The 25,687-nt window shown below is 31.1% G+C and overlaps 1 protein-coding gene across 2 annotated transcripts in view; it reads right to left on the reverse strand.

Annotated features, from left to right (window-relative positions):
* LOC143068375 (uncharacterized) overlaps positions 1 to 25,687 on the reverse strand; it is a 62,510-nt gene that overhangs the window by 19,761 nt on the left and 17,062 nt on the right. The window contains exons 11-31 of one of the 2 annotated variants that reach the window (XM_076242379.1): positions 24,479 to 24,585; positions 24,003 to 24,102; positions 23,451 to 23,569; positions 22,959 to 23,084; positions 22,228 to 22,457; positions 21,321 to 21,442; positions 20,977 to 21,062; positions 20,259 to 20,359; positions 19,414 to 19,506; positions 18,906 to 19,092; positions 17,434 to 18,413; positions 16,859 to 17,089; positions 16,370 to 16,438; positions 10,042 to 10,218; positions 8,044 to 8,139; positions 6,661 to 6,817; positions 6,086 to 6,106; positions 4,361 to 4,501; positions 2,894 to 3,078; positions 2,362 to 2,492; positions 522 to 735 (exon numbers count right to left, since the gene is read on the reverse strand). In XM_076242379.1, coding sequence (XP_076098494.1) covers positions 522 to 735; positions 2,362 to 2,492; positions 2,894 to 3,078; positions 4,361 to 4,501; positions 6,086 to 6,106; positions 6,661 to 6,817; positions 8,044 to 8,139; positions 10,042 to 10,218; positions 16,370 to 16,438; positions 16,859 to 17,089; positions 17,434 to 18,413; positions 18,906 to 19,092; positions 19,414 to 19,506; positions 20,259 to 20,359; positions 20,977 to 21,062; positions 21,321 to 21,442; positions 22,228 to 22,457; positions 22,959 to 23,084; positions 23,451 to 23,569; positions 24,003 to 24,102; positions 24,479 to 24,585 — 3,673 coding nt within the window. The remainder of the gene's footprint in view (positions 1 to 521; positions 736 to 2,361; positions 2,493 to 2,893; positions 3,079 to 4,360; positions 4,502 to 6,085; positions 6,107 to 6,660; positions 6,818 to 8,043; positions 8,140 to 10,041; positions 10,219 to 16,369; positions 16,439 to 16,858; positions 17,090 to 17,433; positions 18,414 to 18,905; positions 19,093 to 19,413; positions 19,507 to 20,258; positions 20,360 to 20,976; positions 21,063 to 21,320; positions 21,443 to 22,227; positions 22,458 to 22,958; positions 23,085 to 23,450; positions 23,570 to 24,002; positions 24,103 to 24,478; positions 24,586 to 25,687) is intronic. The other variant, XM_076242380.1, reaches the window with a different exon arrangement.

Consider the following 25,687-nt stretch of genomic DNA (forward strand, 5'->3'; position numbering starts at 1 on the left):
TTTTAAAACAAAGTTTGAATGTCAAGTATAGCTTATGTAAATTAAAGCAACATAGTGATTAAATGTTACATGTATCTATGGAAATCAATTATACATAGATTATGTCACTGCATTAAGTGTGATTAGATATTTCTTAACTCTTGGCAAATAAATTTTCAAATATTCTAATTTCATTGAGAGTGTAGAAACATCTTATTATCAAAATATTCACACAAATTTTAAATTTCTTTTCGTTATTTGTTTAATAAATAAACACAAAAATTGAGATCTGGATTCTTATAAATCAATCTATTTTGCTGCATTATGGAACTGTAAACCATGCGATTTTCGCAACTAGAAAAGATTTGGAATATGTAAAAAATGGTCTTCCTTTTCAAAAATGAATAAACTCATAAGAAAAAGAGCAAATTCACAAAAATAAATCAACACAAAATTGCTAGAAAGGGTTATATTTGAAATAAAACAGCTGCTCAAAATGTTGGTTTACAGTAATGTCACACAACCAGAAAGAACATACTGACCTGTTCAAAATAGAAATCTTCTCTTGTAAATTCATTAGCTTCATCCTCATCAGTCTCTAGTTTCCACAGCATCTCTGTGTGTTGTATAGTGTCAGCCATACTAAGGGGCTCTTCTATAACATGTAGTCCAGGACTCATGGTTCTAGATAAACTAGATTGTGCAGAGTTATCTCCCCTCTGTTTATACATTTCTTCTTCTACAACTTCCTGAATTCTAAATATAACAAATGCACAAAATTAAAGTTACTTTATTAGTATTTAAAGTACTGTGGATCCATTCGTTTGTGTGGGTACCAATTTTCGTGGATTGAAAAAAAATCTCATTTTCGTGGATATTTGATTTCGTTGTTTTGCCAAAGTCTGCATACATTTCTATATAACATTTGTAATTCATTAGGCATTGAAATTTGTGGTTCCAAGGTCAACACAAAATCCACGAAAATTGGTATCCAACGAATAATAATGAATCCACAGTATGTTATGACAGCACCTTAGTTCTGACCACCGAGCTAATGATACCCAGGGGGGATAGCAGTCCACCAGCAGTTGATACATGTACTAACATTGATTTTATTTTAAGTAGTTTAATCCTAACTAAATATATTATATTCAGGTATAAAAACTTATATAAATGGTCTTGCATCCTGTCCATACTTATATTTTGGCATTGTACATGGTCATGCTTTTCTTAGACTGCTTAAGATGTCTTTATATAAATGTCTGAGGTGTACTAATTGGCATTTTAGTCTGAAAGATCATGGGCTATTTATCAATAGAAATTGAGCTTTAAAATAGCTTTCAGTAACAACTGTGAGTACTCTTAGATTAGTTCTATGTGCTTATTGTCATATCTTAATTTGTTTTGTTCGAAGTATCTATCTGATGAGTCAAACCTGTTCCAACTGATTATTTATTTCTATGTTGTGCTATTTTATTACTGTTCCAGGTTAGGGGCTGGTTAAGCACTATCAAACATATTAAACCCTGCCACATTCTTTATATGTGGTTGTAATTGGTTCCTGTATGCCATGTTTACTTTTTGTTAATTGAACTAATATAGATTAGGTTTCTGGTTTTCTCTTTTGAATTGTTTAACATTTTTTTCATACCTAGACTTTTATAGCTTGCTATAGGGTATGGGTTTTAAGCAGTAATAGATTCTTTGTCCAGTGGTCTTGTGACAGTTGTCTCACTATCAATCATACCCCATTTATCTATTTCTATATGTGAATTACATATGAAAAGAATAAATGAATTCATGTTATTTAACACATGTTCATGTGCCTGTGTCTGGAATCTTGTCTATTTACTTCTTTACCTAATTAAGTCTTTTAAAGTTTTTGTCGATGTTTAGATTTCTATGACAGTTTCTGTTTATTCAATTCTTAACTTTTCTACACTTGTGTCAATTTTGAACTCTTTGTATGGTTGAGTTAATTTCTTACATACATACTTCATATCCAATAGTATACAGATACAAATGACTAGGTAAAAGGAATTTTGTAGATATCTGTTTTATGAAAATGAGGTGTTCTAATTTGTTCTTAACAATGTAATGTCCAACCACTATCCCAGGTTAGGGGGTGGGAGGGCCTCTTCAAACATCTCCTGATTTCTATGTTAATGGATTATAATTACTGTGGGTTTATTGTTATCCATTGGATACCAATTTTCATGGGTTACGTCGGTACAGATGAATCACAAATTCAAATGTTCAACAAGCAAATCTCCATGAAAACACAAGTTTTCCTCAAACCACTAAAATTGATACCCACTAAAATAAATGAATAAATGAAAAAAATATTTTAAAGTTATTGTGTAAACAAACAAGCTATCATACCTGTCTCCAAATATTTGTTTGTAACAGTCATCACAAGTTCTCACACTGATATTCTTAACCGTAGATTTCTTGGTAGAACATGTGCCACACACCACACGGCCACATCTTCTACAATGATGTCTTCTATTGAACTGTAAATAAAAGGACAAATGGATAATACCAGTCCATGTCTACAAATGTTGGTAGGCAAAAATGAAAAACTTGATATCTGTTGAAACTATTTGGCATGGTTAACCACTATCTGATACACTTGTGAAATTCATTATAGTGCTAAACATCTTTACTTGATACAAAATGCACATATCTTAAAAGTTACTTACAATGTTAAGTCCCTTAGCCAAATGAACGCCTGAATGCATAAAGTGACTACCGGTAAAAAAATATCAATCAATCATTCAGATAAGAGCACCCATCAAAATCCAGGATTAGTGACATATTTTAATTGTATCAAAGTTCTGGCCATGATGAATAAGAGTTTTTAATTAAAATGAGGGCTTGAAATATTTATGTTAGTATTAGTGGAGCTCCTTACCATGCTGAATCTCTCTTCTTTACAGACCATACATGTATCTGTCGAGTTATCTGGTTGCCATTTATCAGGACTTGGTGGTTCTAAGGGCATGACAAATTTAGTAGCATTGAACTTTGACTTCTTTGTGGGTGATATTTTGTTATGTGACATTCCTGATGGTCCACTGATGGAAGCTCTTGGTGAAGCTGAAATATAAAGTGATTATCATATATACATTCAAACAAGTCACCATCTAGAAAAGAAATATTGGATGGATAAAACAAGATAAAAATCTTTCGATGTAGTCGGTAAATAAAAGACATCAGTTATTGCTGCTCTTCATGTCGATGGTTGGGAGAATGTCTTCAACAATTTGCTAAAGTGCCTTATACCTCCTTAATCTTACTGAAAGATGAAGACACACAAATCAATTATTATCATAAATTTTGTGATCTCTTAACAAAAAAAATCTTCATTCAAACATGAGTGAAAAAATCATAAATATTTTCAAAAGTAATCCAAACACATAAAATGCATACTATCAAAAGTTATTAAAATACTATTAGTATATCTTTTATTTGTATATTGTGTAATTCCATATTATAAAACTTTTTACAAGAAAAAAATGTTTTAGCACACAACATTTTGTGACTTTTGTAATTTTTTACATGTATTTACAAAAAACACCTATCTTTAAATGGAGATATTACTCATTGAAACATAATCCAGTGGCGGATCCAGAACTTTTCCTAAGGGGGGCCTGCTGACTGACCTAAGGGGGCCCGCTTCAGTCATGCTTCAATGATTCCCTATATAATCAACCAAATTTTTCCCACGAAAGGGGGGGCCCGGTCCTCCCAGGGCCCCTGGATCCGCCTATGTAATCTATTGTTAATACATTTGTACCATGATATATGCATGAATCTACAGATTGAATAAAGATCTTTCTGAAAGTGATAATGGAAATGTTTAAATAATTTTGTGCCATCTGTCAGGAACTTGTGGAGGAAGCCATTTTGATAGATTGCCATCTTGGTTTTGTGAGTAGTTTTGGTTTTTCTTTTGTTGACTATTTTGATGTTATGTCTTCACAATGGCTGCTTTCAGGGCCAGATTGGTCAGCTTGGCAGCCCACTAACCAAGATTATGGAGTACTGGGACAGTAAAATGGAGATCCATGATACAGCCCTCGGACGTCAGACGACATAACACTTCCCCATACATAATGGGTTTTGGAGTGTATGCTGACGCAGGTTAAGCAGATAATGCCTGATGCATTCTGACTCAGTACAGCATTGGATTGGTTTTTGTCATCGAAAGTAGTAAGTCGTTGACCCATCAATCAGTAAACCTTCATCGTTATGGCACGTAAAGGAGAGCTGACCCAGGACGTCCGTTCAGCTGTAATGACTGAGTAGTGACTGCTGAAAGTTATAACCCTCTCATGGTTTCTTTTAAACTAATTACAATTTTATATCAATTGCTAACCTGATATATCAATGCCCCTCCTCTGGCTTCTGACAGACTCTGAGAAAACCGATGTCTTTGTTGGAGTGGGAGGTAAATCTGATGGGCTGTCTAATCTGTCTGAGGAAGCTGTTGACATCACAGACTGACTTCTGTCTTTCTCTAAATACAAAAATGTTAGAAATTTAAAATAAAACAATATTAAACCCACAGCTGTTTATTTTGTCACTATACATATGATATAAATTAAAGAGCAAGGAAGATTGATGTGAATGAATATTTTTTGTGCATGTTTACAAATCAAAATAACTGGTAATCTGTCTTACATTTTTACAATTTCTTAAATAAATATGATTATATTACCAGTTTTCTCACATGAAATTTGAATAATTGTTGAATTACTAAAATCTGAATTTAAGTCATACTGTAAAAATTGGGTAATAATCTAATTTGGCATTAAAATTAGAAAGATTATACTATAGGGAACATATGTACTAAGTTTCAAGTTGAGGGTATAGTTTGCCGGCCTCGAGGGTCAAGAGACCGCAGTAGCTGGCCCGCGTCTAACATGCGACTCCAGTGGACCGTGAAATTGGGCCAAAAGTCTAATTTGGCTTTAAAATTAGAAAGATCATATCATTAGCAACAAGAGTACTAAGTTTCAAGTTGATTGCACTTCAGCTTCATCAAAAACTAGCTTGACCAAAAACTTTAACCTGAAACTCCCCCTTTCACTTTCTATGTTCAGTGGACCGTGAAATTGGGGTTAAAAGTCTAATTTGGCTTTCAAATTAGAAAGATCATATCATAAGCAACAAGTGTACTAAGTTTCAAGTTGATTGGACTTCAGCTTCATCAAAAACTACCTTGACAAAAAAATTTAACCTGAACGGACGGACGGACGAACAGAACCACAGACCAGAAAACATAATGCCCCTCTACTATCGTAGGTGGGGCATAAAAAGAAAAGAAAATGCAAACATTGCATATAATGGCCTTCCTAGCAACATCACAAATAGATTTATTATCAGATAACTTTTACATGAAAGACCTTTGATAATAGCTAAAATAAGAATATTTTTTTCAGTTGTGCTACTTTTGGAATCAGTAAAACCAAAAGTTTTGTATATGACAAAGCAAGTAAATGCAGCATATTTTGGCATTATGTATGGCAGACTTATAAAAAAGCTAGATAATTTTTAACTTGCTGCAAGATTTTTAATATGTTTACAGAATTATTTTCACAATTAAAGCAAATAAATGTGTAAGACAAAGATATGTATTGCCTGCTTTACAAGAAATCAATAACAATTTAACTTCTTCTCAAAAGGGAGCCTGAAGTATCCATTAGCTACGACTTTTAGCTTCTCTCTGATAAAACTCATAATACCACTGATCAGATTTCAAGTGAACAAAAGGCATGACATACTTTAATTCTATGAAAACTTCTTTAGGTATGATTTCACTATAAAGATTTTTTTGTGCATGCCTTGCCTATTTTGAATAGAGGAAAGATTACATTGAACAGTTTGAACCAAACAGACTGCAAAGGATGCACAGTAAGGTTATTTCATTTAATAAATTTAAATGGAAAAATGAAGAAAAATGAGAATTCAATTATGAATGTATGCTGTAGTACTGTAGAAAAGTAATATCTTTGTCTTGCTCTGTGACAGTTGTTCTAACAAATACACAGCTAGTAAAAAGAGATACATGTTTAATAAAGAAGATCATTTTTATACTCACTTCTATATACAAGACAAAACTCTTTGAAAATCAATATAAAATATTTTAAGATTCCAATTAGTTTCATATTATATTAAGTCTACCTTATACCTCTACATACTTGTTAAAGCAAAATTATAGCTCATTTATCATATACTGTAAAATTTAACCCAGTGACATTAGTGTGCATGCTTTAGCAACAAATTCAAAGACATATACAGTTATCTTTTTTTTTTTTTTGTTTGTTTCAATCCCATTGATGTCCTTATGCAATTAATTTGGAAATCAAATTGTGAACTGAACAATTTTGATAATCAAATTAATGAACTTGACAATACATTAATACTAAGAAAAGTTTTCATCAATAAGGTTTGACATTTACTAGATTTTTTAAAACATCACACTATTCTTTTTTCATCATCTACTGGAATTACTTATTAAATAAATAAAAGGAAATTGTGTTCTTGTTATATTGTGTGGTATAAAATACTTCCTATTATAAAAGAATTTTAGTCTACATTTGCAAATTTTCAGTATTCCACAACAATAAGTGCATTGAATTGTTTCTCTGGTCACAGTAATGAATATAGTTATACCTAAAATAGGGACCATAACAACTGTAAAATCTAAAGCTTTCTTGGCATAAGTTGTAACAAGATTGTTAAATACATCTTTCTTGAGATTAATTGCAGAAGTTTCAAAGTTGTCTAGTTCACTTTGGATTGCACTGTAAACCTTCCCAGCCAATTCAATCTACAATGATAATTCAATAGTTATTGAAAATAATTTTTCAACTCTTTATCATTTTTTCAAATATGCATCAAAATATATAGATACAAGTTTTTTCCTTTGTTTATTCAGCTGAAATTCTTAAATTTAACAATAATTTTTTTCTGTTTTCAAAGAATATTTTGTAAGAAAATAATATGAACTATTTAGTTGTTAATGTCTGTGTCATTTTGGTCATTTGGGGACAGTTGTCTCATTGGCAATCATACCATATCTTCTTTTTTATATTTAATAACAAAATATCACTATTTCAAGATTGAAACTTAACTAACTGACATTTTGATCAGAAATGCCAAATTTCTATGCCAGTCTCCCTCTCAATTATGCTTTTAAATGTAAAATAAATGTATTGACAAATATGTGATTCCTAAAGGTTGTTTTAAACTCATTAAATCCTTTGTTTTCATTAATATATGACTGCCAGATAACAACACATTAAGTCACATCATTGAAAATTTCATTGCTACATAATTCTTAAAGAAGGAAGAAAATCTCTGCTTAAATAATATGGGGATCCATCAGAGCATGCACACTATTGAGAAAAGAGACAATTTTATATTTAAGGAGGTATAAATGTTGCATTAAAAGACATGAGTGTGTGCAATTTTCTTGCTATGTAGATAAACTCATCATAGATACCAGGACTAAATTTAGTATATACGCCAGACGCGCGTTTCATCTACAAAAGACTCATCAGTGACGCTCGAATCCCAAAAAGTTAAAAATGCCAAATAAAGTATGAAGTTGAAGAGCATTGAGGACCAAAATTCCTAAAAGTTTTGCCAAATACAGCTAAGGTAATCTATGTCTGAGGTAGAAAAGCCTTAGTATTTCAAAAAATTCAAAAATTTGTAAACAGTAAATTTATAAATATAACCATATCAATGACATTTCATGTCAGCACAAAAAGTGCTGACTACTGGGCTTGTGATACCCTCGGGGAAATAAATCTCCACCAGCAGTGGCATCGACCCAGTGGTTGTAAATAAACTCATCATAGATACCAGGACTAAATTTAGTATATACGTCAGACGCGAAGACCCATTGGGAGCCTTGGCTGTTTTCTGCTCTTTCGTCAGATTGTTGGTTCTTTGACACATTCCCCATTTCTATTCTCAATTTTATGCTATTGTATTACAAAATGCTAACATATTGGTAATTAACAAAGTGATATACAAATTGTCTGGTACCTTCATATTCATCAAGAGCTGTTCTAGCAGAAGATGTGGAGATTTCACCAGATGGTTGTACCCATTGTGGATAGAAGTGGGTAAACATAGGAGAGCCTTAAAAATATGCAAGTTAATTCAGATAAGTATACAATCAATAATTTTTTAGTTAATACCTACAAAAGTCAGTACAATATTTGTCCCACAGTCATTAAACTGATCCCTAAATTGGAATACAAATAATTTTTTGTATTGCTTGTTTACTAACACCTGTAATCATGAAATTCTTTGATGAACAATGATGTTATAGCTGTTTTCTGCAAAGCTAATCTTCAAAATTTAAATTTTAACAATGCTGATGAAAAAAAAAAAAAGATGACAGGAAATAAAAAATATAACTGAGTGAGCATCGATGTTGGATTGCAGGATACAAATTTTGAAATAAGTAAGTAAATTCACAAAGGACAAATAAAAGTTACTTCCCCTTCTATATTTGCATTACCGTAGAAAGGGGTGTATAGTCCGCGGTTTTTTACCCTGGGAATGAAATTGATGGAAGGGGTGCGGACTATGCAGTACTATAGGATTTCATGACATTTTTTCCAGAGTTGGGATACGATGTTGAACGAGGTTTGGCCAAGTAAACAGAAACATCATGTGTTGTCAATGTTATAATGTCTTCTTGACAACTCTTTGTATTATTTAGAAATAAAATAAACAATCTAACTGTATTCTTGACTACTCTTTGTTATTTTTTTTTAATAAAATAAACAATCTAACAGTGTTGACTTAGTAATTTGCATGAACCCTTCAATGGTAAAACCATAATAGTCAAGTTGAAACCTAGTGAAATCTTCCCAAGATCGATTTTGTTTAATGTTATTCGTGTGTGTACAGTGCAAGTAAACCACGATGCGCCATTTTGAAAATGTGTGATTAAAGTATCAAAAATTTTCGTATTCCGACTTTTTCTGTTTAACTCTTAACTTATCTACGTAAATAAATCAAGACCTAACATTTTTTAATTGTTAATCGTAACCATTAATATTGAAAGTGTAAACCTGAAAGAAGTGGAATTTTGTATACAAAACTATATTTCCAGGTGAAAGGTCACATTGTGCAGGTGTATCGTCTTACATGAATGAGTTTACGGGTTTGTGTGGTAAAGCAATTAATTAACCATGTCAACTTTTGACAAGTGATGAATGTAATACAATAACATGAGGCAGTTCTTCAAATCAATAAAATTCTTCAAATCAATAAAAGAAATGGTAAGATTAAAGAGTTGTAACATTTTAATGAGATCTAATTAATTTTTAAACATCAAACATCTTTTGTTTAATAGCATACCAAATATTTATTTTTAGAATTTTAAACAGTTTATTGGCTTGGGCAAGCTGCCACTTTCAATGATATCAAAAGTGATAAGCCGATAGTTAAATGTACATGATTGAATTAACATTTATTACATGAATACAGTTCTTACTTTCATTGTTTGGGACTTAAAATCAATATGTAAAAAATGATAGTCTGAAAGACAATTTAATTATAATAAGCAATTAAACAGAATCTTTTTAAAACTTTTAAAATAAATTAAATATATATCTTTTAAGTCTTCTTTTACAAACTGATCATAATTTTATATTAATCATCGATCTTTTAACAACAATAATTACTGTGTTGCCAGTCTTTAACAAAGATTAAAAACATATCTTTAAAGATACCATTCAAAAACTTATCATAAGTTTTAACTGACTATCGATCTTTTCAACAACAGTACTTACTATATTGCCGTCTCGGCCAAAAAAAAGTATATAAAAAATACCGCAAATTTGGCATTTTCCGTCATTGTTCGCAGACCGATCTTGTCAAAAGTTGCCGCAGACTATACAAGCGAACTAGACTTTTTCCTCGATATTTTGGGATGAAGAGGGGGTGCGGACTATACACAAATGCGGATAATACACGGCCGTATACGGTAGTAATATTTCATAAAAAGATTACATTTAAATACATTACCTTTGATCCTATTTTGATCAGTTTATATTCTTCTAGTTTTTCCTGAGGTATAGTGAGATATTTCAGCATATAACTGACAATAAACAAAATTTCTCTCTGATTGTTAAGTAATTCCAGCAGTTTATTACAAATCTCAAAACAACTGCTTCCATCTTCTTCCCTCAAATCTTCTAAAATCTTTAAAATATATAAAGTAACTTGTCAAGAAAATGTTCCAAAGTACTGAATACAATGTATCAGGACATCATGAGTCTTATTTTGGCTATTTTCACTGTAGAAATTTTAACACAAACATTTCACTGTCAATTTAATGTTAAGTGCATTGTACAATACCAGGAAATGCAAAGAATGAAGCACAGTAAAGATTACACTGACCAATCTAAGGCCTAAACTGTGAATAATCAAAGTGCTGGATATCACCTCAGGGAAGTTTGCAACTGAAGATGTGTATTATTTCAAATAGGTTATGGACGTGTATTATTTCAAATATCACAGTTTTGATGTCTTTAACTAAACCATTGTCTCTTCAGCAATTTTCAAAAATCATTTTTTTTCATATGTTTGTCATATAAAATTTTGATAACTTCTATTGCTACCTTAAACTGTAGATCTAAAAAAAAAAAAAAAATACACAGAGAGCGCTCTTAATTCCTTTCTGTGCCCATGCCATGTGAAGGACCTGTGGTTTTAGTTTTTTTTTTATTGATTTAGGTCCTTCATATTTGTTTTTAGTAAATTGTTTTGTTACTGATTAACCGGCTAGTTTTGTTGTCTGAAAATTGTTCCACATGTTTCATATCAGGGCCTTTTTATAGCTTACTATATGGTATGAGTTTTCCCATTGTTGACGACCGTATGCATGGTGGCCTATAGTTGTTAATATATATTACTCCTTTGAACTCTTTTGGATAGAATTGGTTCATTTGCCAACAAGAATGTGTCCATAGTACACAGATGCCCCACTCGCACTATCATTTTCTATGTTCAGTGGACCGTGAAATTGGGGTCAAAACTTTAATTTGGAATTAAAATTAGAAAGATCATATCATAGGAAAAATGTGTACTAAGTTTCAAGTTGATGTAACTTTAACTTCATCAAAAACTACCTTGACCAAAAACTTTAACTTGAACTTCGCACTATCATTTTCTATGTTCAGTGGACCATGAAATTGGGGTCAAAACTATAATTTGGCAAAAAAATTAGAAAGATCATATCATGAGGAACATGTGTACTGAGTTTCAAGTTGATTGGACTTCAACTTCATCAAAAACTACCTTGACCAAAAACTTTAACCTGAAGCGGACGGACGGACGGACGAACGTAGGCACAGACCAGAAAACATAATGCCTCTCTACTATCGTAGGTGGGGCATAAAAAATACCATATATTTATTTTTTAAATGATGACAGTTAACTTAAATTAGTACAACTGTTTATGATAGTGAATTTATATTAAAGGCTTTGATCAATAAATAAGGAATGTGTCCATGGGACACAAATAATGCCCCTGCTAGCATTTACCTTAATAAAGGGTCTCAACTCAAGAACTGTAAAAGTGAAGCTACCAAAATTTGTACTTGATCTGAGTTTTGGAGTAAAAAGCATTGTGTATACATTCCTTTACATTAAGTTGAGGCAAACTTAAGTTAAAGTACAGAAAAATAAAAATCAGCAATTTTCCCATTTTTAAAGGGACATAATCCTAGAGCAGTATAATAAATGACTCCACCAAAATTCAAACTTGATCTTGGTTTTATATTGTTAAAAGTATTGTGTATAAGTTTCATAACATTTGGTTGAGCAAACTAAAGTAAAATAAAGGAATCGAAAAAATTCAGCAATTTTTTCATTTGTAAAGGGGCATAACCCTAGAACAGTATAACTGACGCCACCTAATTCAATTTTCATCCGTGTTTTGAGGTCATGAGGATTGAGTATAAGTTTCATAACATTTCTTTAAGACAAACTAAAGTTAAAGTAAAGAACTGAAACTAAAAATTCCAACAACTTTTCCAAAAAATTGTAAAGGAGAATGGTAAAAGTGACGCCAACAAAATTCAAACTAGACCTGTGTTTTGTGGTAATAGCATTGCGTATAAGTTTCATACAATTTGGTTCAGACAACTTAAAGTAAGATCATAACAGAAACCAATTTTGGGATCTACTAACGCACCTACAAGTAAGGGACGTACATACTTACAGAAGAACAAGGGTAAAATTTAATACGGTTGGGGCATAACAACAGCAGTATGACGACAGGAATAAAAACTTTATATACACAAAATTCATAGAGGTGCTTATAACCCTGTATAAACAAATTTTAATTGTAGCTGTGAAATTTAACATTGAGACAATAACATTTGAGATTTTTGGTTTTTAGTCTTCATCACTGTGTCTAAACCACACCGGCAAAATTGGTTCGGACTCGATGGTATCTAACATCGGGCACAATGACGGAACATCAATAGACAGAAGAAAGGTAGATTTCTCCTTATTTTCTTATTTTTTTCATGATATCAAAGAATATATATACATATACAACTATTTTCTTTTGTGATATGCAATATTTTCTACAACTGTTCTATATTAACAGAGAAATAAGTAAAAATGCATGTCAAAATGACGAATTGAGTGAACCTTGCCTCGAAATTGTTTAATTTCTCGTTAAATTGTTCACATTGTACGAAAAGAAAGGTACGGGAAAATAGATACTGACACGGAGATTGCAAAACTAGTCATTATGAGCATCTCAATACTTGTATCTCTGTGTATGGAACGAAAGAAATGGGTCATGTCAAAATGGAACTGGCCGGTTTCGTCAATGTTTACCACCCAGTTTCGTCATAGATTTCACAATGCATAATCCGGTTCGGCCAAATAAAAAAAAATCATAATCGCATTACATTATAATTGATTATTTAACTTCAGCGTTGAAAATGAGTTTTGTGGGTCATTGGAAAACAACTTCTTTCACCAGACAGCGGCTTATTATTTATATGAGTCTCAGATACATACCGCCGAGTTGAACAATATTTTGATTATTTTTTGCTTTACAAAATTGTTAAATACATGAATCAATATAGTTTTGGCAACCAAAGGTGGGGTCGGGGGCGTGCAACCTATATGTCTTCCAGATTCGCCACTTATCGTATAAAGTGTATACCGAATTAAAATATTGTAAGAAATGAGAAAACAGGGACACCCGGGAAATCGGATTATGTGAGTTGGATTATGTTTATTATAAACATTCTCTTTGATATTTTTAAACAAGCGTGACATAGTGATTCAAATTCATAGCGTTTTGAACTATTGTATAAAGCTGCATATGTCAAAAGTTAGCAGGTTTGACTGGAACATATACATGTATGGTACACAGATCTAACGATTTCTTTCTTGTTTATAATAAACATAATCCAACTCACATAATCCGATTTCGCAGATGTCCCTGTTTTCTTATTTCTTACAATATTTTAATTCGGTATACACTTTAAGAGATAAGTGACGAATTTCAAGTTCTTTTTATCGATTTCTATACATTTTTTTCAAATATATATAAAAGTTATATAGCAAAAATGATAAGGAAGACAAAATATACAAATAAGTCGACTTGGCCGACATTCTAATAAAACTTATTGACCTTTAATTACGAGTTTTTTTTCCATTTCTTTGCGTTTTTACACGCGCGTCACAATTTTGACAGGACGTATAATTGTATACATCCTTCTGTCCGTCCACCTGTCCGTCCGTCCGTCCTTTCATCCGTCCGTTCATCCATCTATCAGTCATTCGGTCCGTCGGTCTATCTATCCGTCTATCCGTCTGTCCAGCATAAACATGTCGCACCATAACTTAAGGACAGCTTATCTATATCTTAGAATTTAACATAGTTATTTCTTATAATGGTCAAACGATCAGTAAACCTTTTAGTGAAAATCAAATTAAATCTTTTTGAGTTACAGGAAATGTAAGTGAAACAGGAATAGGGTTTTTTTTTAACATGTCGCGCCATATCTCAAAAACGAAGTATTATAACTGCATCAAACTTTACATACTTCTTAGTTATATAAATCTTTTAAACTTCTGTTTACTTTTTGGTGATGTTTAAAATTTTGGTTTAGAGTGATTGATTTTTTTTTTGGTAAAACAAAAGGGGGGGGGGGGGGGGGTCACTTATTGCGATGTATCTCAAAACCTATTTATGATTATTGTTTAGATTTTACTCACTTCTTATTAATATTAATCTTAAGATCCCTATACTTTTAGGTGATGATTCAAACTTTTATTTTAGAGTTATTGAGTTTTTTGTAAAAAAGAATAGAGGTTTTCACATGGTGCGCCCTATCTCAGAAACTATTCCTGATTATTGCATACAACTTCACTCACAAGACGACGGGCTTATCATGCGGTCATGGCGCAGATGTTTATTGCCAATTATTGTACAAAATTCCCCTCTTTGACAAATTTAAAATTAGTTTGAAGTTAAATGAAATAAGGGATACACCTTTCATTAGGAAAATGTGTGTTACCATTATTACCTATGTCCAGACATGCCCGTTTAAAATAGATTTTAACACGCCAAAGTTACTTTACAATAAATATATATTTAAATTCTCAAAAGACAATCTTCAGATCCGTGTCAACGTTGCTTTTTATTAAAAAAAAAAAACGGGTGATATATGTATGTAGACGAAACCGGGTGATTGTGTAGTAAACAACATTGACAAAACCGGTTTATTTAAGTTTGACATGACCCTTTTCTTTCGTTCCATACACAGAAATACAAGTATTAAGATGCTCATAATAAACAAATTTGCAATCTTCGTGTCAGTATCTATCTTCCTGTACCTTTCTTTTCGAACAATGTGAACAATTTAACGAGAAATTAAACAATTTCGAGGCAAGGTTCACTCAATTCGTCATTTTGACATGCATTTTTACTTATTTCTCCGTTAATATAGAACAGTTGTAGAAAATATTGCATATCACAATAGAAAATAGTTGTATATGTATATATATTCTTTGATATCATGAAAAAAATAAGAAAATAAGGAGAAATCTATCTTTCTTCTGTCTATTGATGTTCCGTCATTGTGCCCGATGTTAGATACCATCGAGTCCGAACCAATTTTGCCGGTGCGGTTTAGACACAGTGTTCATGTGATATACAAGTAATCATCGCCTATGTGTTAGGATGACACATTATTCATACTGCCCCAGAAACAAAGTGTGAGGATAAAAAGTTCTGGATCCGCCACTGCATTGTTTAGCACTATAAAGAAAGTCCTTTTTGTTACATTGAAGTTGTCTGTATGTTTGTTGATGGGTAAATCTTGTTTTAGACTGGCTTTTTATAAGTATATCTTGCGATGGTATTGCAATTTCATTGTTGATGATATATGGATATGAATTGTCTGTGAGTCAATGTATTTTTGCCTGATCCAATTGAGCATGCTGAACGAGTGAAGGTCATGATATCCAAATTGGAATGTTAAACAGCTAGTTTTAAATAACAGAATTATAAGATTTCCAATGTTGTTTTTTTTTGCATCAAAATCTTCTAATCCGGCAATCAATGTTTTGACAAAAACAATGTACTTCAAAGCCGATATTAACCTTTACTCATCCTTGGCGTGAAACATAATTTAAGCCATACGATTATCCGGTATTTAAATATTCCCTTCCACCTGTGTATTAATCAATCAAACCATTAGCACTTGTCAAATATCTGATGGCTAATGGTCAAAATGTAAGAGCATATCGCAGACCGGATTCTTTCGATACTCTCAGGCTTTTATTTGTTTTATAATAAACATTTGTAAATATAGTACATAGTAAATAAAAGTGCGGGAAAGTGTTCATTCATAAAATTTTTTTTTTTATTTCTCTTCAGTGCATGACAGATCCGAGAAGTAGATTTTGTGAATTCATCTGAATTGTCGGTGAACATTCATTCCTATTTTTATTCAAGCTGTAATCTTTTCAAAAGAGTAGTAACTCAAAATTTCATAAACATCTTACTAGAATAGTATTCAAACACTAGTACTACGTTATCTCAGGGCAAATGTGGTTTGCGATAGTCTGTCTTTACGGAAGTTGAGGCCGATGCCTAAGGAAAGTATTGCTATTGCAAGCTATAGCAAACTTCTCTAAAACTGAATCAAAAATATATTGATAAATGGTCTTATTCTGTCCAATATATCTGCAGGGGCAGTACATCTTCAGTTCTTATTTGTTAAGTTATTTATTTATCTTACTAGTATTTTTTTGGAATCATTTATAAAATATAGTTCTTTAAATTTAAAATTTACAAAAATATACATATACTTACGAGAAAAGCTTTAGTAGTATCCACAGTTTTCCCATTCAGTAAATATAATAACTGTCTTTCAACAACAGTCTGAAATATTTCAAAACAAGGTGTTATTACTAAATCAGACATTAGGTGGATTACAAGGTTTCACTAATGTTAGTTTTATTTGTAAGATAGGATTGAAAATATGAAATAGGTAAATCTTTAACAGTATGAAGTTTCAGGAATAAATTTAACAAGTTGATATTCTCTTATCAACAAATACAGCATATAAACTGTACTGGGTATACACTAAAAAAAAAGGCTCAATTATGAGGTAGTACCCTTTACCTTTAGAAAAAAATGTATAAAATCTTTACTTTTTATTGATAACAACCTTAAATCCACCTAAAATTCTAATACATGTATTAAATGGTAATTGTCCTTCCAACATGAATTATTGTGTGGCATAGCAGGAAATCCCATTTAAAAATTATAACTAAACAGATATAAACTAATTGAGCATACCATACATTGGTCCTTTCTGAAATTTTTCATATGGCACCACTTTTTAGCTGTTTCATAATCTTTGGCTTTTAATAATACTGTAAAAACTTCATCAGGGGCAATCACTGTCATTATATTTCTCCAATCATTAAACCTTTCCAAAAAACTGTAGTAGTCTCCCTTATCTCCAGGATGATGGAAGTCAGTGGACATTGACAACTTTACTTGTAAAGTTTTAGCACACTCAGTTATCTGTAAAAAGAATTGACATATCTATTACAGTCAAATCAGTTTGTTATCTTTTTACTTTTAGGAAAACTAGTAAAAAGTGAGATCATATTACAAGTATGTGTACAGCTAAATTGCAACTGAAATAACAATAATTCTCTTTGATCGAAGACTTAAACAAAAAGATAACAGTTTGATGCTTCAGGGATTGAAAATACAACCTCCCACACTTGAAAGTAAGTGTCATTGTCAATCTGTTTCTTATATTCCAACTTTTAAAGTTTTTTACACAAAACATTTCTTGTATGGTTTATATGATTATCCCTGTACATGTACTATTCAATTACAGTATCTAGTAGAAAACTCACCCTTATATAAAGATTTATTTCCTTTAGTTTTGTGGCAACTGTTTCTTTTAACTGGTTATCAATATCAACATTATCAAATGAATGAAACAAATCCTGAACTACATCCAATGGAAGCTTTTTATATATCGATAAAAGTATATGACAAGCTTTTGTGCAATCATTGAATCGTTTTAAAGCACTGCAAATCTCATCTGCTACCAATTTGCTTGGAAATGGTGATTGAGAAAGGCGGTGGAATATTATACATTCTAATGATATCTCTGTTAAAGCTGCATACTTTGGATCATTTTGTATTACTGTGGATGGAAAACTATGCAAAATTTCCAAAATTTTCAGCCATTTTGAACCTGTTATTAATGAATTCAAGACTGATTTAACAACATCTTGGAATGGTTGGCTGCAATGCAGGCAAAGCATACAAGCTTTCAATTTATCGGATATTGAACTAGTGATAAGTTTTAATACTGGATCACGGCTCTTAATTATCTCCTCATCCTGTGAACCAGCAATTGGAACAATATAGTTCAGTAGATGTTGTTTCAGAGAGGGATAACTGTCTGTTAGTTTTTGATAACGATAACTTCTGATATCAACAAGACTAATTTCAGAAGGTGCCCTTCCTCTTAAATTTTCATCTCCAGAAAAATGATCTTCTGCAAACTGTGGATCAATGTCATCAAGTTCATCATCACAGACTAAACTAACCAAGGTTGCCACTAGAGGGCATTCTGACTTGACATACTCTAATGTTGCTGGAGTAAGAGAATGTTTTGGAGCATATTTACCAAAACTTTTTGTGCTACTTGTCACTGATTTACTTATAGACAAATCAATATTCTTTGGTAGTGAAGTCATTCTTTTATGTCCTTTTGTAAATATCTGATTTTGTAAGAGATGTGTATTATCAAAAGCAACTAGAAATTCTCCTCTGACTGACTGTTCTTCAACTTTGAATGGTAATTCTTTTCTTCCAGTTTCATCTGAAATTTAAGTTAAATGACTATAATTATTACTTCAATGTTTTCATTTCTTACCTCAGGTACAGTATGCGCATGATTTCAAAGTACAGTTAAATCTCATTAAAAAACAGTTGAAAGATCAAACAAAAGTTATTTCAGCCATTTTGGATACAATATCTTAAAACTGTTTGATATCATTGTAAAATTGAACTCCAAATTGAGGTTTTTTGTCATGAATTTTAATGCGTCTTTTCTGCATTTTCATTTTCACAAACATTTTAGGCTTTATATTATCTTATATATTTATAGAATCTTATGTTCAAGAGACAAGGTTGTATTTTTTTATTGCATACGAACCAAAGCAGTTTTTATGGTTAATTCATTTCCAGATTACAAGGTTTTCTTGAAACTAAGAGACTATTCCAGTTCTGTCATCATGTTGCATCAAGAAATGGCTAAGTAAGGTTTTTAGGAAAGTTATTTTATTTCAAAATTTCAAAATTTAATGTATACCAATATTTTCTCCTGAGTATGAATGCACTCTATCTATTTCTAACAATTCCTGGAGTGATGTCTGCTGCTGTCCAGTCATGTGACCTGCTATTATGTGAATAATTCCCTCATTTTCTGCACTAAAGTCCTGAACTTGTTGGTGACTAAAATCATGTTTATACCACAGTAAGAGCTGAGGAATAGTAACCTAACAAAAAAGAGAAAAAAACATTTACACATGAAAAGTTTTGTCAAAAATAAACAAATAAAACATTTTCAAGAATCACAAATTTATAATGGCAAGTACAATAGTCCCTGCAATCAAATTGTATTTGCATATTGCCATAAATACAAATAGGTTATATCCAAAAAATATCTTAATTTGTGGGCCATGTAAACAATTCATATGATACATGATAGAATATGGCGCAAAAAGTAAACTGAGATTCAAAATAATTCAATATCTACACAACATGTACTTATATTTCCAAATATCTCTCAAATCATTCTGAAGCTGCATATATCTTACCTTTCTATTATCTTTGTTAACAGATACACCATCGTCAAGGTAACCTCTCATAGCTAATTGTAACTGAGACTTCAGTAATTCTGGTATCAATATCTACAGCAAACAAATTCAAAACATTGAAATAAATGAGAGACTCTGAAACATATATTCTATTTTTAACCTAAGCATTTTTCTGAAAATGTCTGTACTATATTGAACCTGGTAATTGTTCACTCAGATTACAGAATCGAAAAATAATAATTTGTTCCCTCTAGATTTGTTGATTGATTGTTGCTTGCTTTGTTTTTTAACATATTCTTTGTACAAAAGTATTTAACATTAAGCTGTCAGAAATGAAACAAGAATGTGTCCCTAGTACATGGATGCCCAACCCACACTATCATTTTCTATGTTCTGTACTATGTTCAGTGGACCGTGAAATTGGGGTAAAAACACTAATTTGGCAATTAAATTCAAAGATGATATCATAGGGAACATGTGTACTGAGTTTCAAGTTGATTGAACTTCAACTTCATCAAAAACTACCTTGACCAAAAATTTTAACCTGAAGCGGGACAAACAGAGGAACGAACAAACATATGAATGAACAAACGGACGAACGAACATAAGCACAGACCAGAAAACATAATTATAGTAGGTGGTAGGTGGGGCATAAAAATATAAATGTTCTGAGCAGAGAAGCAGTTAGTACAAGAACACAATAGGGATGAACAAAACTTTTATGTAGCTAAGTTAGCATAAATAAAATAAATGCCCAGCTGGCATACAACTGAATAAAAGGACATAAACCACAAACCCTCAAAAAATGATACAGCAGAGTGGGCATAAATATTATATGTACTGACCTGAACAGCAGGTGAATGATTTGTACAGTTAGTTGTTACAAACAGTATTCTAGGGTCTGGAGAAGGAATATATCTGTTCCAAGGATCTTCAATGTCTAGTTCTGAAAAACAAATATATTGCTTAGCATCAATGAGTAACCAAAGTAGTAGATAGCACATAGTTCAGCTTATTAAACATGTTTTGCTTGCTTTAGGGAAAATTCATTTACCAAGTGTCTCAGGATTAATAAAAGGTTTTTACTGGTAAAAATGAAAATTTCTGTACTAACAAATACAATTATTACTGGATTTATTACTTTCCATTTTGGTTATCAGAATGTGATTTTTATGCTATTGCTTTCATTGAAACGATGGATATCAGTACAAACAAAGTCCATGTCAACACAATATGTATGCTGTCACTTTAAATTTATGAAAATTTGTCTTCTTTGATTTTAGTCAAAATGTTAAGACTTAAATGTTATCACATATTAGATGATTTTTTGCAAGAAACATGTTCGTCTGTTGTCTGCTCTATGGTCGGTTTGTTGTCCCTTTGACACAATCCCCATCTCCATTACCAATTTTATTATCATATGGTAAAGTAATAAAAAAAAAATATGTGTTTTACACTTTATGTCGTATTATTTACATCAATTTAAACTTCTAAATTTCTAAATAAAGCTGTCAGATCTCTTACAAATTTTGAGTGGAGTGTAGCATTTTCAAATATATTCACCTGATATCCTGTTTTCCAACAGACCATTCCATTTAGATGGTGGTAACAGTCCATTTCTGTTTATCAAATACTTCACATCAAATAAACTAAATGGAAAAATATTGAGTATACTATAAATTCAGACAATGTACATATAATTGGAAAATCCCAATAATGTAACTTGCTTTTAATTTTTTGCTTTTATTATTGTACCACAACCAAATTAGAGAATTAGAGAATCTCCCATTATTATTGCTTGTAGATAATTGACCATTCCAAATGCAAACATGAAAATATTTGTTTTGTTTTCTTATTTCAATTTCTAAAGGACCAATGATGCTTTAATGAATGAAGTTTAAACAGACCTGACATTACCCATCTGACCAAGATGGTAACTGAACATATTGAGATGTAACAGCTGATCAATCAGATTTAAATCAGTAAAACATATAGCTGACTTATCTCCCCCTGATTCATTGTCTTCTTCCTATTAAATTGCAAAAATAAATAATTACATTAGATGTATGTTTCATTATACATGTAATATGTTATTCTGATTGGCTAACTGCACATCACGTGTTATTCCGTAAGCAGTTGCATTGCTCAATACAACTTTTCATTCATGATAACACGTGCTCCAACAATAAAGTGCACAGGTGAATTAAATAATAAAATATATAAAATTCGTGTTTTCATGATCATAGCTAAAAAATGTAATTATAAGTATTGAATGCTTCTTTTTGTAACTTTATGGGGTTGTAAAAGCGTTGACCATGCGTACAATTTTAGAATGAAGCGCTTCCAATAAATTTCTTCCTATTAAATTGCAAAAATAAATACATAAATATATTGTGATAATTTTATATTAAGGTGAACAGTGAAAACTCAAAAACATTTTGAGTGTCTTTTAAATACTGTCATGTGTATCTCTACATTGTTTTTGTTCTGCATCATAAAAATTAATCTAAGTATGCTTTATCATATTCATTTATTCCTTTTTATGACATTTGCTTATGCTTAACTTAATTGAGCCATTACTACAAAATCTAGCTTTATTAGTTCCAATTGTAAATCATTTAAACATGAAAATCAGAAGCTAATTCTAAACAATTAGCTACATATTTTATTATCAACATAGATTAAGTCTTTTGTATTTTTTAAATATCTCAAAAATAAATGAACCCATTCAAAAATGAAGTAAAAGTTTGTCTTAGATTAATTTCATAACCGTGTGATTTGCTAATGAAACTTTCTTTTTCAAATAATATTTACCATTTTTGTTACAGCTTCCTCTATCAAAAATAAACACATATGAATAAACATGAGATTTTGCACATTTCCAAAGAATGACACTTTTTCCTCCTTTGTTTGTAGTCTATCAAGATCTGCTCCATTCAACTTCTGTGTAGAGCTGATGATGTCAGCAAACTCTGCTGTCTTTATCATCATTTTTGCACTTGATATTTCAAATATTCCTTTTGCATTGTTCTGCCTCGCAATGTCTGGAAAATAAATGATTTTACTTTTAATATTAAATCACATAAAAAAAAATCCTGATTATTAATATCTAATTATTTCTCAGAAACATACTAGATTTTTTTCCCCTGCTTTTTAAAATGTTGTTAGGTATGTTTCTCACTGATGTGTCCTCAATACTTCTTTTGATTCATGCTGGTAAATTAAAGCAATAGGTGCAACTTCCAATCTTTTTAAACATACATCTAAAAACTGGATTTATCAAATTTTCTAAAAAAATTCTATCAAAATTTAAAAAAAAATATTTTCAGTGTTACGAGTAATGGATGGCTAAACAAACCTTTCGTGAAAAGATTTCTTTCTTAAAAAGATGTATTATAATCACAAATTGAATCATTTTTCAATAAGAGATGGATTCAAGTGAAGAGTTTTTCAAAACTATCCTTTGCCCCAAAATGATCAATGCAGCACATTACAATCTTTCCTTCTGATGAAATACTATCTAAACTAAGATTGCCTATACCAACCTTTCATCAGGAATACCAGTTTTGTCATGATTTCCCTAACCACTGGTTCAGGATTACTGACAGTATTTCTTCGCTGGAATGGAACTAGTTGATTCATCACCATGTGTGAACCTTTTACAATTACTTCTAGAAATAAAATCATTGTTGATGCATTTCAATACTATCTGATTATTTCTTTTTGTTTATAAAATTATGACTAGAATAGAGAATATGCTGTTATATTCATGATATTGATTCATAATTTTATCTTTTTTCCTTTAAAGCAACCCAAAAAGTATGGTAAACAGTTAATTTATAATTATGACCATAATTATGATAACTAATGTCAACACAGAAGTACCAAACACTGACAAATGTTTGCATTTGGTCTGAGTTTTTGACCTGCAATTGTACATTTTTTAATCTTTATTTTCTATAATGCTGTCCAATGGAAAAGATATTCAAATGTATATTTATATATCAAATGAAGTCATATGTCTTAATAGTACATACTATTGAGTCTGAACCCTGATGTCAGTGCCGGCAGCTGTTTACTGGGGATCTTCGGACAACAGCTGTGTACTATTATATGATTTAAGTTTAAACTCAGTTTCTTTGCCACTCTTTCTAATCTGAAACAGATTACAGTAAAAAACACAAAATTCTGAAATGTTTTGAAAATGCTCAGATGAATGTAGAAACAAAACTAATAAAAAAATCTGATCTGTAACCATATTAATACAAAAAAGTGTTGGTATCATGATTAATTATGTAAACATTTAACCTATTTTACTGCTTTTGGAAATGAATGTATACTGAAAAAATAATCCTCATGAACAGTAAAATAGTTTAATATAACAATTGTCAGTTTTGATCAATAACTCTTCACCATAACAGTTTTATTTTTTCCTAAAATTTCCATTTTAGTTATTTATACATGTATTATGAGGAATATAATCTTCCCTCCTTCTTTGCTTATAATGCTTGAATATAGACACATAGTAATAGGCACAACTTGCCTATAACTCAATGTTTACATTGCAGTGTTTTTATAGATAGTATTACTTGTATGGTGGTATCTTCTTTGAAAACATCAGTCTTCCTAAAGTAGAGATTGGTCCTTCATCTAACATCTTAAAATAATTCTTTGGTAACGCAAAATTTTCTGAAATAATATGACAGTACATTGTAACAATGTTAATAACATTCAATGAAAATAGTACAAACAACAAAGGATATATAAAGCCCCTTATCATCACTAATAATAGGGATCTTTTTTTCAATTTGTATTGCTTATATATAATTCCTGGCTGATAAATACTGTAGTGTAGAATATGTTTATACTGAGATGAGGTGTATTATCAAATAAGGCAGCAACCCAAGGACACAAAACCAAAAATTTCTGTTATACATTTCAACTGTTTATTACTTAATCATATAATAATATGCACAATAACTGTTGGCCGTTTGACAAAGGAATTCTAAGATTCACAATAGTGGAAATGAAAAAAATACTGTATACCTGTACAAGCAAAACTTACCCTTAGATGTTGCTTCACTCTCTGCTACAACAATGGCTAAGCCTTTCAAATGGTCATATAAATTCTGTAGGTAGTCTCTGTTGGTTACATTTTCTTTAGTAGTAGTCCTATTAATCATAAAAATATAAAAATAAAATCTCTTTATATTCAAATTTGTCAGAGTTAAAGATTGAGATTGCCATCTTATTTTACTTTGACAAGGGATGAAAAAAGAGGCTCCCATGTGCCTGAATTGCACACCTAGTATAAAATATGCCATTTCGATATTATTTTTTTTCTTCATAGCAAAATAATTTAAATCAACTTTCATGGGCAATAATTCCTACAAGGTCATCCATATTGATTTACTTAAAGGTCATATTTTGTTGAACATTGTGGAAAGATTCTCTTTATCTTAAACTAAAGTTTCCTAAAAGAAGACAAAAAAGACTAAACATTTTCGCACTGGTATTATACCTGACAGTTGGCTGATTCAGATTGGTTACATTAAGCCTGTTTATAAAAATAAAGGTAGCAAGTTGGACCCCAAAATTTTTAGACCAATTACCATTTTAAGTTGTATGGGGAAACTTTTTTCCGCAATCTTATGCAAGCGACTAAATCTTTTCTCTGAAGGATTCATGATTTTAAACAAAAGCCAATGTGGTTTTAGAAAGGGTTATTCAACAACCGATAATTTATTTGTGATTCATACATTGTTTGAAATTTTAAAGTTAAAAAAGAAAAAAACTATATTGTGCATTCGTCGATTTCAAAAAGGCTTTTGACACGATATGGCGAGATGCACTGTGGTACAAAATGCTTTTAAATAATATGAATGGATGTATGTATAATGTAATTGTAAATATGTATCAAGGTACAAAGTCATGTATTTCATATAACAATGCCTTATCTGATTTCTTCCCATGTAGTAACAGGGTTAGACAAGGCGAAAATTTAGGACCACAAATCACAAGCTCCCTATTGAACAGGGTAGATGGAACAATATAGTTAGAAAAAATAGAATTTATCTTCTATGTAATAAAAATGATATTGGTGATGAATTGCATTATATATTAGAATGTAAATACTTTGAAGAAAACAGGAAACATTGTCTGTCACGTTATTATTAAAAAAATGCAAATATTGTCAAATACAAACAGATTATCTCTTCAAAAAACAAATCAGAATTGATTAAACTATGTAAATTCATAAAGATTATTAACACAG

The sequence above is a fragment of the Mytilus galloprovincialis genome, chromosome 3, assembly GCF_965363235.1.
Source record: "Mytilus galloprovincialis chromosome 3, xbMytGall1.hap1.1, whole genome shotgun sequence".
Lineage (NCBI taxonomy): Eukaryota > Metazoa > Mollusca > Bivalvia > Mytilida > Mytilidae > Mytilus > Mytilus galloprovincialis.